Source organism: Anolis sagrei, chromosome 1 (genome assembly GCF_037176765.1).
Source record: "Anolis sagrei isolate rAnoSag1 chromosome 1, rAnoSag1.mat, whole genome shotgun sequence".
Taxonomy (NCBI): domain Eukaryota; kingdom Metazoa; phylum Chordata; class Lepidosauria; order Squamata; family Dactyloidae; genus Anolis; species Anolis sagrei.
In genome coordinates this window covers 334,484,688-334,498,568 of record NC_090021.1, presented here as the reverse complement: position 1 = coordinate 334,498,568, position 13,881 = coordinate 334,484,688, and the positions used below count along the sequence as shown (strand labels likewise).

Genomic DNA, 13,881 nt, shown 5'->3' with positions numbered 1-13,881 from the left:
ACTGCAGCCAGGAAATCAGGAGACGCTTACTTCTTGAGAGGAGAACAATGTCCAATCCCAATAAAATAGTGAAGAGTAGAGACATCACACTGGCAACGAAGATCTGTATAGTCAAAGTAATGGTATTCCCAGTAGTAACCTACGGATGTGAGAGCTGGACCATAAGGAAGGCTGAGCGAAGGAAGAGAGATGCTTTTGAACTGTGGTGTTGAAGGAAAATTCTGAGAGTGCCTTGGACCGTGAGAAGATCCAACCAGTCCATACCAACCAGCACCGGGACTGTGGCACAGCTGGCTGTGAGTCAACTGCATTAAGATCACTACTGACCGAAAGGTCATGAGTTTGAAGCCAGTCCGGGTTATTTATTGATTGATTTATTTAAAAGTTTTATATACCGACCTTCTCACCTTTCTTGAGGGACTCAGACTGGTTTCCAACCACAATATCATATACAGTTAATAAAACATCATACTTCATATTGCAATAAAACATTAAAACATTAAAAACAGCAATTACATTAAATAAATACACTACAATGGTCAGTCGTCCCACTAAATTTGATGTTCATCATCCTCCATCCATATCTCGGGGTGTTGGCTCACTCATTGAATGCCTGTCTCCATAACCACGTCTTCACCTGCTTCCTGAATGTCAAGATAGAAGCGGCGGTTCTGATCTCCGGTGGGAGAGAGTTCCAGAGTCGAGGGGCCACCACCGAGAAGGCCCTGTCCCTCATCCCCACCAGACGCGCTTGCGAGGCCGGTGGGACCGAGAGCAGGGCCTCTCCAGACGATCTTAATAATCTTGATGGCTCATAGGGGAGAATACGTTCGGAGAGGTAAACAGGGCCGGAGTCGTTTAGGGCTTTATAGGTTAACACCAGCACTTTGAACTGTGCTCGGAAGCTAATTGGCAGCCAGTGGAGCTGGTGTAACAGCGGAGTGTGTGCTCCCTGTACCCAGCACCTGTTAGTAGTCTGGCTGCCGAGCGTTGGACTAGCTGCAACCTCCAGGCAGTCTTCAGAGGCAACCCCACGTAGAGAGCGTTGCAGTAATCTAAACGGGATGTAACCAAAGCGTGGACCACCGTGGCCAAGTCAGACTTCCCAAGGTATGGGGAAGTGTCCAACCAATGATGCTGTGGAAAATGGAAGGAAAAGGAATAGGGGCTGACCAAGGGTAAGATGGATAGAGGGTATCCTCGAAGTGACTGGCTTGACTCTGAAGGAGCTGGGGGTGCTGACGGCCGACAGGGAGCTCTGGCATGGGCTGGTCTATGAGGTCACGAAGAGTCTGAAGCGACTGATCGAATGAACAACAACATATATTTGGGCCTTCTGGTGAACTGCTAGATGCCGAGAATCCAATTCTCCTATGTGTTTGCAGGTTTCCTTCTTTGCCATTTTATATATTTCCATTTAAACACCAAAGACTCATAAATATCTGAAATAAGAAACTTCTCTCCAAAAGCAAAGAAACACCGCATTTACATCTGACGTATTGCTTGGCCCACGGATTATTTGCCTTTCCCTGACTGCAGTGTCAGCTTAATTTGCTTCCACCGGCTTTCTGACCTCGCAAAAATGGGTGCGCAGTTGGCTCTTGACAGTGACTTATTGGGATCGGTGTCTTGTTGATATTGGCTAGTCGGCTCCTCTTTTCAAAAATTGGCAGACCTCTTCCAAGCTCTTGTCATTTCAAGGCTCCTTGTAAACCAGAAGAACTGGAACTTTTGGTTTGATAAATACATTGTTGGATGATTTTTGCTTTCAGATTTTCTTGCTCTCTCTCCATAACTCTGAAATTAAGCCTGTTTAGGAAATGTGTTTCAGTAAGTCTTTCCAAGTTCATGATATTTTCTGGCTTGTGATACTGCCAAATGGTGCCCACCCAAGTGCTGTGCGCCCGTTGCCATTGACAAAACACAACTTGGAAAAAAACACTGTTCAAGGAGTTATTTCTTCCTACTTAACATTTCAGAGGTTGGAGAGCTTTGTTAATTTTTTTGTGATTTTTTCCCTTCCAGGTGCTACCGAGTGTTGATATTGACAGTATTTCAAGTGGCAGCACAAGTGTAAACCAGGCTTCTTCAACATCCTTTCCTGCAAAGGCCATGGTACGGGTACCTTAATTTACTCCTCTTAGTTTCTGATACAGGTCCGTTAAAACAGTACCATGTCATATTGTAATAGGTTTCCTTTATCACAGAAGGGAGGTCAACAGGGGTCTGTTTTTGGTATTCAACTCTATTTATTTAATTTATTTATTTACTTTATTTGTATACCACTCTTCTCAGCCCTTAGGCGACTCAGAGCGGTTTACAACAATTTTGGTATACACATTACAAAATCATTAGGCATTTAAAAGCAATAGCATCAAAAATCATTAGACATCAACATCAATACATCAGTACATCAATATAACAAATCCATCAGGTCTCATCAATGAAATCAGAATCCAAACTCGTTATCCATTATTCCGTGTTCCAATAATCAGTCAATCAATCACACTGCTTAGTTGAATGCCTGTTCAAACAGCCAGGTCTTTACTTTCCTCCGGAATGCCAGCAAGGAGGGGGTCTCTCATCCCCGCCAGGCGTGCTTGTGAAGCCGGCGGGATCGAGAGCAGGGCCTCCCCAGATGATCTTAATGTCCTAACTGGTTCATAGGAGGAGATGCGTTCGGACAGGTAGGTCGGGCCAGAACCGTTTAGGGCTTTAAAGGCTAAAGCCAGCACTTTGAATTGTGCCCGGTAGCAAATTGGCAGCCAGTGGAGGTGGCGCAGCAGATGAGTGGTATGCTCCCTGAGTGCCGCTCCTGTTAGCATCCTGGCTGCCAATCGTTGGACCATTTGAAGCTTCCGAGCAGTCTTCAGAGGCAACCCCACGTAGAGAGCGTTGCAGTAGTCTAGACGGGATGTGACTAGAGCATGGACTACCGTGGCCAAGTCAGACTTCCCAAGGTACGGGCGCAGCTGGCGCACTAGCTTTAACTGTGCGAATGCTCCCCTGGTCACCGCTGAAACCTGGGGTTCCAGGCTCAGCGACGAATCCAAGATCACACCCAAGCTGCGAACCTGCGTCTTCAGGGGGAGTGTGACTCCGTCCAACACAGGCTGTAACCCTATACCCTGTTCGGCCTTGCGACTGACCAGGAGTACCTCTGTCTTGTCTGGATTCAACTCTATGACGTTCAATGCTATTACTCCTTTCCACCTCTACTAAGGAGGCTGTTCAGACCTTGAACCGGTGCTTGGCAGCTGTGACAGTCTGGATGAGGGCAAACAAATTGAAACTGAATCCAGACAAGACAGAAGTCCTCCTGGTCAGTTGCAAGGCCAAACAGGGTACAGGGTTACAGCCTCTGTTTCATGGGGTTACACTCCCTCTGAAGATGCAGGTTTGCAGCTTGGGAGTTCTCCTGGACTCATCGCTGAGCCTGGAACCCCAGGTCTCGGTGGTGACCAGTGGAGTATTTGCACCATTAAAACTTGTGCGCCAGTTGCTCCCGTACCTTGGGAAGTCAGATTTGGTCATGGTGGTCCACACTCTGATTACATCCAGAATAGACTACTGCAACGTGCTCTGCATGGGGTTGCCTTTGAAGATTGTTCAGAAGCTTCAAATGATCCAACGGGTGACAGCCAGATTGCTCACCGGAGCAGTGTACAGGGAGCATACAACTCTTCTGTTACATCAGCTCCACTGGCTGCCAGTCTGCTACCCAGCACAATTCAAAGTGCTGGCTTTAGCCTATTAAACCCTAAACAGTTCTGTCCCAGCTTACCTATCTGAACGGATCTCCCCCTATGAACTATCTGTGAGCTTAAGGTTGTCTGGGAAGGCTCTTCTCTCAGTCCTACCTCCTTCACAGATGTGACTGATTGAGACAGGGCTTCTTAGTGGTGGCCCCTTGGCTGTGGAATTCCCTCCCTAGGAATATTAGATCAGCCCCCTCCCTCCTGACCTTCTGTAAGAAAGTAAAAACATGGCTTTTTGATCAAGCCTTTGGAGATCTTGAACAATAGATATGGATTTATGTGCAGTGTCTACTAGAATGGCCAGACTTTGACTTTGGATGATGTGCTTAACAGTGAAGCCATTATTTTATATGTTTAAATGTTTTAAGGTGTTTTATAATTCTACTAGACGTCCCCTGCCATACTTTGCTGTGGCCCTGTCTGTGTATATGTGTTTTGTTTGTGTATATATGTGATTTTGCGCATGCATTGTAATGTATTTTTTTATTTTTTTGACTTTTTAAGTCTCTTCCTTTGTGTTTTTCAGTGTTTTTATGAGTGATGATCACTCGTTGGCCTGATTGGTGTATTGTGTCCAAATTTGGTGTCAATTCGCCAAGTGGTTTTTGAGTTATATTAATCCCACAAACGAACACTACATTTTTATTTATATAGATTTAAATGTTTATTTGAACTGTACATTGCTTTTGAAGGCATCGAATAGTTGCCTAAGTGTAAGCCGCCTTGAGTCCCCCTCCGGGGTGGAGAAAGGCGGGGTAGAAATGTTGTAAACAAATAAATAAAACATTTGAAAGAGAGAATTTCATGTCAACTTTATGATTCTTGTACACTATGATTAAATGGAGGAGGATAGTACCCTGTGCCATAGTGTCAAGTTGGTTGAAGTCATTGTGATGGCTGCTTGGGATACATTCAGGTGCCTCATACGTTCCTGGGCATATGGGTGTGCCTATCACTGACTATTGAGAAATCACTTTTCATATACAGTATTTGTTAATCTCTATTCTCTAAGAATCTTGATTGCCTTCCCTTCAATAGAGTAATATATTAAGTGGAGGTTGTTGAGTAAGCAATAAATGTAACACAGCAGTTTTCTGCATTTAAGCCTTCAGGTTTGCCTTCATTGTGTTTTATAGGCCTCTCCGGAGAGTAGCCTCCTCCAAGATGAGGAACTGCAACTTCCTGGTGCTCATTTTGACGGCACTGATGTCAGTCAGGTGGGTTTTTTTATACCTTGCGCTGGAGAAAAACAAATCAGATTGCCTTTTAATGGCTACCTTTTCTGTGTATTAAAATAATCTTCTTAGTCACCTTATTTCATGACTTTATGAAATGGCATATAAATAAACACAATCAAATGGCATTTTTAAACACCAGTGCTCATTGTTGCAGTCAGCAGCTAACATGCCTACTGAATTTTTAGTGCATATGAATTTCAGCTAAAATTGTGTCCAAATTTGATGTCAATTAGTCCAGTGGTTTTTGAGTTATGTTAATCCCACAAACAAACATTACATTTTTATTTATATAGATTATTTTCTTTGATTTTATTATATTCTATGTGTTGTATTAATTTATGATTTTATGTTGTATTCTTTTGCTTTACTCTAACTGTTGGGCTTGGCCTCATGTTAGCCGCCCCGAGTCCCCTTGGGGAGAAGGAGGCGGGGTATAAATAAAGATTATCATTATTATTATTATTATTATTATTATTTGACTGTTCCTTTAATCCAGTGGTTGCCAACCTTTTTTTGACCAGGGACCACTCCCCGACATTAGTACCAAAAGGGTTATGAATCAGTTTTTAGTCAATTTTAGATTCAGTTTGGCTGTTTGGGATGATGATTGAGAAAATTGCACTGGATAGACCACATCATACCATGCTACAACAGTAGATGTGGTTCTTAATGAGACATGCCGTGTTATCACGGGGTGTCTGCGTCCCACGCCACTGGAGAAATTACACTGTTTAGCTGGTATTGCACCGCCTGACATCCTCCGGGAAGTAGCAGCCAATAGTGAAAGGACCAAGGCAGAGACATCTCCAGCTCATCCCCTGTTTGGGCATCAGCCAGCACGTCAACGACTTAAATCAATAAATAGTTTTCTAAGATCTACAGAGACACTCACTGGAACACCTCAGCAAGCGAGAGTCCAAAAGTGGCAGGCTCAAACCCAGAACCTCAATCAATGGCTGATACCAAATGAGAGACTCTCCCCCCCCCCCCCCCCCCCGGGGTACAAAGAAAACTGGGCAACTTGGAAGGCGCTGAACAGACTGTGCTCTGACACCATAAGATGCAGAGCCAACCTTAAGAAATGGGGCTACAAAGTGGAATCCACGACATGCGAGTGTGGAGAAGAGCAAACCACTGACCACCTGCTGCAATGCAACCTGAGCCCTGCCACATGCACAATGGAGAACCTTCTTGTAGCAACACCAGAGGCACTCCAAGGGGCCAGCTACTGGTCAAAGGACATTTAGTCAACTACCAAACTTGCAAACTTTGTGTTTTATTTGTTTGTTTGTTAAAAATGCAATGCAACTGTTTAGTCTGCCCCTGACATGATAAATAAATAATAAAATCACCTCTAGTTTCAGATAAAATAGTAAAGAGTAGAGACATCAGACTGGCAACAAAGATCCGCATAGTCAAAGCCATGGTATTCCCTGTAGTAACCTACGGATGTGAGAGCTGGACCCTAGGGAAGGCTGAGCGAAGGAAGAGAGATGCTTTTGAGCTGTGGTGTTGGAGGAAAGTTCTGAGAGTGCCTTGGACTGCGAGAAGATCCAACCAGTCCATCCTCCAGGAAATAAAGCCCAACTGCTCATTGGAGGGAAGGAGACTAGAGACAAAGGTGAAGTACTTTGGCCACATCATGAGGAGACAGCAAAGCCTAGAGAAGACAATTATGCTGGGGAAAGTGGAAGGCAAAAGGAAGAGGGGCCGACCAAGGGCAAGATGGATGGATGGCATCCTTGAAGTGACTGGACTGACCTTGAAGGAGCTGGGGGTGGTGACGGCCGACAGGGAGCTCTGGCGTGGGCTGGTCCATGAGGTCACGAAGAGTTGGAGACGACTGAACGAATGAACAACAGTTTCAGATACAGAACATATGCCATCCAGTAGTCACCTGCTCGCCCACAGGAAACCCTATTTAATAATCTAGAGCTGTTGTGGTCTATTTCAATGCAACTTTCTGAATCAGTACCTCAAATAACTCCAGGAACAGTTTTAAAAACAAAGACACCAAGACGTCCCTGTTTCCATGCACCACATGGAATGGCTCCACTCAAGAGGAGGAGCAATCAGGAGGCTTGTTGTCATGCCTTTTGTGGGTAGTTGGTGTCTCCCCTCCTGACATCCCTATTACCTTGGCACTTTTAAGAGCATTTTGCAAGACCAGATGCTCTTGTTGCAATGGTGCAGTGAGGCCGTGGACCATATTTTAGTTCTTGGGGACCACTGGTGGTTCATGGACCACAGGTTGGGAACCACTGCTTTAATCCATTGAGCCTCATCCTGTCCCCAGTTCTGCTTCTTGCGTCACTGTTTCTTAAGCTTGACTTACCACCATCTTTTTCCTCTTTTCCAAAAGTAAATTAAATTGCTGAAAGCATATTGATTATAGCTTTTTTGGAAGAAACTTTATAATCTAGGACAGGGGTCCTCAAACTAAGGCCTGCGGGCTGGATGCGGCTCTCCAAGGTCATTTACCCGGCTCTCGCTGAGGGTCAACCTAAGTCTGAAACAATTTGAAAGCACACAACAACAACAACAACAACAACAACAACAACAATCCTATCTCATCAGCCAAAAGCAAGCCCATACTTCCCTTTGAAATACTAATAAGTTTATATTTGGTAAAATTGTTCATTTTAATTGTTGTATTGTTTTTAAGTGTTTTTTGCACTACAAATAAGATATGTGCAGTGTGCATAGGATTTCATTCATGTTTTTTTTTCAAATTATAATCCAGCCCTCCATCAGTTTGAGAGACTGTGACCTGGCCCTCTGTTTAAAAAGTTTGTGGACCCCTGATTTTGGACATCAAGTTAAAAATTATGAACTGTTGAATAAAACAGCAGTTTTGGCAATAATTACCATAATGTTAATTTTTATTGGAGTTTACTTTCTTTCTCATCTTAAAATATTCCCTGTACTTTTACATAGACTATCATGTCAGAAGCAAGAAGGTTTTGGTTAGAAAAAAAGCATTTCCTTTTTATTAATAAGGGAAATGCAACCACCTAGCCCTTTCTTTCCATCTCGTATAAAAGCAATAAAAAAGGACACAACAATAATTGCTTTTTTAAGAGAACGGAACATTATTTTCCCTTGCCCCTTTCTGTTTCTTCAGGAGTTGCTTTGATCCCGTATCTTTGGCAGTGGCAGCTCTCTCTTCGTACACAAAGCCTTTAACATTTTAGCTCCAGCACATGTTTGGCTTACTTTTGCACAGATGAGGGCCTGGAAGATGCATGGGAATCCACTTTAATCTGGAAACATGTGTATATGTGTTCATTTAATAAAACAGATAAATATTTCAGACATGAAAATAAAATTCTCTTAACTGCTTTGTTGGAAGTGCAAGCATTAAAATGTCTGAAAAATATTTGGCAGGATATCCATTATTTGTCATGAAAAATATGTGAGCCAAAAGAGTCCTGTTGGCTTCCCTCACTGTTGGATGGTTTCTGCATTTAATATCCTTTAGTTTGGCTGTTAATTCTTTTCAGCATTGTATTTTGTCCTATTTTAACCTCACTAGCCGTGACCTGATTTGTCCTCTTTGGATCACAATGGCCTTATTTGCCATTAGTAAAGATTAAGATTTCCCTTGAAATTAAGTCTAGTCGTGTCCAATTCTGGGGTGTCCGTTTCTAAGCTGAAGAGCTGGCATTGTCCATAGACACCTCTAAAGTCATGTGGTGCAGCTGTCTGGGAGTCAGCTGCATTAAGATCACTACTGACCAAAAGGTCATGAGTTCGAAGCCAGCCTGGGTCGGAGCTTCCGACCAATTTGTGTAGCTTGCTATTGACCTGTGCAGCTGTCAAGTAGGAAATTTAGGTACCGCTTATGCGGGAAGGCTAATTTAACTAATTTACGAGGCCATAAAAATCTCCAGCAAGCATGCAAAGAATGAGGAAGTACTTCATCAGTGTCACAAATAGAAGGTGAAGTGGCGGCTCTCCTGGTGGCCAGAATACCCTCATGAATACCCTCATGAATGTTAAATAGCCTCTGAGTGTCTGTCTATATATGTTGTGTGTCTATGGCATTGAATGTTTGCCATATATGTGTACATTGTAATCCGGCCTGAGTCTTCTGCAGGGTGAGAAGGGCGGCATATAAATACTGTAAATAAATAATAAATAAATGGAGTGACGTTGCCTTCTAGGTTGCCTGCTAGGTTGGCAGAAGCTGGGGCTAACAGCATGAGCTCACCCCACTCCCCAAATTCAAACCGCTGACCTTTTGGTCAGCAAGTTAAGCAGCTCAGCAGTTTAACCCACTGCACCACCAGTATTTGCCATTACAGCTGTTCAATTTGGTTGTATGGTAACCTATGTGGCTTTGTTTCCGGGCATCCATGGATACGTCTACACTGTAGAATTGATGCATTTTGACTCATTGAGTCACTGGAGGCTCCATAATAATAATAATAATAATAATAATAATAATAATAATAATTTTTCAGCCTCTCCCTTTGGTTTGAGGTGAGGAACAATATAACAATGTTAAAAGGGCTTATGAAATGAATACATATTAGATATTTAAATATCGCATACATTAAATGCATATCAAAAACAATAAATGCAAAGATTAAAAGTCATAATTTAAAAAAATTATTTGGGTAAGCCTGTCCGAAGAGACAGATTTTTTCCCACTGCTTTACACTTGGACTTAAATGTTAATAGGGACTAATGACATGGAGGGCAAGCCGCACTGATGGAGTTGCTGCCACAGCCATGGGAACAAATGCTTATTGCACAGCATTGAAAATGTGTTCTGAATGAGTGTTTCCCCTGCCCACCCCTAAGAAATTGTGGAATAAAGGGAGGCATTCAAGAAAACAACTTCAGATCCACAGAATTGTTCCAGCTCAGCCAAATGAGTTCTGGTCTGATATCTTCAGAGAAGGCTGGATTTAATAGAAATGTCAGCGAGAGCCAATGGAGGAAAAGCGCTTCAGTAACTTGACATTTAGGTAACAAACCGTACTTTTGCTGTCAGAGTAAATTACTGCTATGGTTGCTCTGTATTTCGTTGGGGAGAAATGCGTGCCAGTCTTTAGATCTGGAAAGAAGGATATAAGAGTCTTGCTTGAACTTTAAAATTAATGAAGCATGGGAATGTTAATGTGCAGAATACCTTTTGTGTCTTGAACTATGCATTGCAGAAGCAGATGGGTTCCTGTAGTTCCCAATTTCTGGGATAAGAAAGCTCGGTTTAAGACTGGTCTGGTCCTGTGGGTCAGTTTTTGCGTCTGAATTGTGGAGATCTGGGTTTGAGTACTTGGGTTTTAGAGGCATTTTATGGTTCTGGGCATCCTGCCCACGCTTGATCTTAGCTTCTTGGCTGTAATATGGGAATAATAAAAAATATCAATGTTGTGGGGCTTGTTGTAGCCACATGAAGTAAATGGAAAAACTTTCTTTATGGTAACTGAGCTGCACTTCAAAACAATATGTGGTGTTTAGAAGAATCTGAGGTCCTTGTTCCTCAGTGAGCAAAAACACTAGATTGCTGTGAGTTTTCCGGGCTGTATGGCCATGTTCCAGAAGCATTCTCTCCTGACGTTTTGTCTACATCTATGGCAGACATCCTCAGAGGTTGTGAGTTCTGTTGGAAACTAGGTGTAAAGATTGCCACCAGTTTGTAACGGGTTGTAAAGGAGCCACTACTTTGTAAGGACTTACTAAATTGATTACACAACTAATAGCTTGTAATGTTGATTTGGTCTTTCTTGAATGTGTAGCGTGGCTTAACTTGAAAGTATTTGTAACAGAGACTTGGCTTTAGAAGAAACTGTAACAAGTTTATTGAAGTAGAGAAGAAGCTTGATGGTTTCAATGTTTCTTAGCTCTTAGAGGCACGTTTCTTCAGAGGTTACATTTAATACATTTCATAAAACAACTCTTAAGAGAACTATTCCTTTCACTAAACTTATTCTCCTTCAAAATGTGTTTCTTTCTTTAATAGATTACTTCAGGTACAAGCTTATCTTTTCCTTATGTTATTTCTGTTGCTGTATAGATTCTTATTAGGGTTCTCTCCCCCTTTTGCTCATACACTGACTAATAATATAGATAAGTCAGCTCGACCTATCTAAACTACACAGGCTAAAAGCCAAAACCTTCCTGATTCTCAACTCAGTAGAATCAGCTTTTCCTTGTAGTTCTTAGGCTACAGACTACCTTACTGGTTCTCAACACACAACAGAGCCAGCCTTCCCTGTATTTCGCTGACTACAGACTAACTGTTTTAAAATGGCTGCCCTACTTACCCTTTTAAACACCTATCTATTATTATACATAACTGTAGATTAAAACTCACATTTCACCACACTAGGAAGGTGAGATTTATATATCTCTGGAATGTCCAAGGTGAAAGAAAGAACTTTTGTCTGCTTTAGGTATGTGTGAATGTTACAATTGGCCACCTTGATTAGCATTGAATTGCCTCACAGCTTCAAAGACTGGCTGATTCAAACAACAGGGGAATTCCTGATATAAAATAATCTGGCCAGCCAACACCTCCCAACAAAGGATTCCCCCAGGCATGAATCAGCCAGACTTTGAAGCTGCGAGGCCATTCAATACTAATCAAGGAGGGCAACTGTTTATATGCTTAGATTGTTTATATTTTCTGAGATGTGTTTTATTGTTTACCTATCAAATTTTTGCCGAATTTGTTAGCCGTCTTGAGTTCCCTCTCGGGTCGAGAAAGGCAGGGTAGAAATGAAGTAAGTAAGTAAGTAAGTAAGTAAATAAATAAATAAATAATAATTCGCCCAGGCAGGAAGTAGCCAGGCTTTGAAGCTGCAAGGCTATTCACTGCTAATCAAGGTGGCCAATTGCAACATTCACACTTGCCTCAAGCAGACAAGAGTTCTTTCTCCCACCTTGGACATTATTCCATACATATATAAACCTTACTTGCCTACTTGGAAACAGCAGACGTTACAACTTCTGAGGATGCCTGTCATAGATGTGGGCGAAACATCAGAAGAGAATGCTTCTAGAACATGGCCAAACAGCCTGGAAAACTCACAGCAAGCCAGTAATTCCAGCCATGAAAGCCTTCAACAACACCAAAATTCTAGACTTTGTAAAAGTTCCCTTTTTTGGACTATAGTTCTCAGAATCCTTGAGCTAACATTTCCACTTAGGATTCTAGGCCTTATAGTCTGAACTCTTTTATGGCAGCAATTTGAATGATCCAGTACGAGACTTTTTCCACTTCTGCAAAGAGACAAATTAATCCTGTTTCTGGAAAAGTACTTAAGAGATTAAATAAGAGGGAAAATACTTAAGAGGCTAAATAAGGAAGGAAGTGTTAACAGAATACATGTAATTGCATCTGGCAAGGAGGAAGCTATATATGTTCCCTTGTTATTTAGGTATTATTTATTGTGTCAGAAGCAAATTGAGTGTACCATTATAATGTATTTAAAAAAAACATAAACAAAGTTAAAAACTTGGCATTGTGCTAGATTTCCTTTGACTAAAAGCCGGCCACTTGGAATGCCTCTGGTGCCGCTGTGAGAAGGTCCTCCATTGTGCATGTGGCAGGACTCAGGCTGCATTGTAGTAGGTGGTCTGTGGTTTGCTCTTCTCAGCACATGCAGGTCATGGACTCCGCTTTGTGGACCCAGTTCTTAAGGTTAGCGCTACCTCTCATGGTGCCAAAGCACAGTCTGTTCAGGGCCTTCCAGGTCTGTGTGCCCAGGAGGGAGTCTCTCATTTGGTATCAGCCATGGATTGAGGTTCTGGGTTTTAGCCTGCCACTTTTGGACTCTCGCTTGCTGAGGTGTTCCTGCAAGTATCTCTGTAGATCTTAGAAAGCTATTTCTTGATTTAAGGAGTTGGATTGCTGTCTGATATCCAAACAGGGGATGGAGATGTCAATTCCTTGGTCCTTTCATTATTGGCTGCTACTTCCCGACGGATATCAGTGTTGGAGCTCAGCCTGTGATTGTGTTTAAAGATCAGGGTACTTTGGATGTGGGGAATGATGACAATGAGGTTCATGAGGGTAGTGGTGTTTCCAATTATACTGATGCAGAGAATGATCGGGAGATCCCTGTTCAAAGTGTATTTTCTCATGAGAATGTTCCTGAAGGGTGTGGGGATGATGTTGTGCTCCCTGAATTGCTACCAGAGAATTCCCATGATTTGGAGATTGAGAACAGCTCGGCACCTGGGCCAGCTGCAGAAATTAATGAGCAAATAGATAAACGGGATATTATTAGTCAGAATAGGAAAGCAGATCAGTCTCTCAGGCGTTCTGCCAGGCTCAAAGAAAGAATGATAAGGAATTCAAATGTTCCTGAAGGGTGTGGGGATGATGTTGTGCTCCCTGAATTGCTTCCAGAATTCCCATGATTTGGAGATTGAGAACAGCTCGGCACCTGGGCCAGCTGCAGAAATTAATGAGCAAATAGATAGACGGGATGTTATTAGTCAGAATAGGAAAGCAGATCAGTCTCTCAGGCGTTCTGCCAGGCTCAAAGAAAGAATGATAAGGAATTCAAATGTTCCTGAAGGGTGTGGGGATGATGTTGTGCTCCCTGAATTGCTTCCAGAATTCCCATGATTTGGAGATTGAGAACAGCTCGGCACCTGGGCCAGCTGCAGAAATTAATGAGCAAATAGATAGACGGGATGTTATTAGTCAGAATAGGAAAGCAGATCAGTCTCTCAGGCGTTCTGCCAGGCTCAAAGAAAGAATGATAAGGAATTCAAATGTTCCTGAAGGGTGTGGGGATGATGTTGTGCTCCCTGAATTGCTTCCAGAATTCCCATGATTTGGAGATTGAGAACAGCTCGGCACCTGGGCCAGCTGCAGAAATTAATGAGCAAATAGATAGACGGGATGTTATTAGTCAGAATAG

General features: G+C 42.6%; 1 protein-coding gene across 6 annotated transcripts in view; it reads left to right on the top strand.

Annotated features, from left to right (window-relative positions):
* KIAA0586 (KIAA0586 ortholog) overlaps nucleotides 1-13,881 on the top strand; it is a 138,504-nt gene that overhangs the window by 42,635 nt on the left and 81,988 nt on the right. For all 6 annotated transcript variants that reach the window (XM_067463072.1, XM_067463070.1, XM_067463074.1 and 3 more), the window contains exons 20-21: nucleotides 2,026-2,115; nucleotides 4,895-4,975. In XM_067463072.1, coding sequence (XP_067319173.1) covers nucleotides 2,026-2,115; nucleotides 4,895-4,975 — 171 coding nt within the window. The remainder of the gene's footprint in view (nucleotides 1-2,025; nucleotides 2,116-4,894; nucleotides 4,976-13,881) is intronic.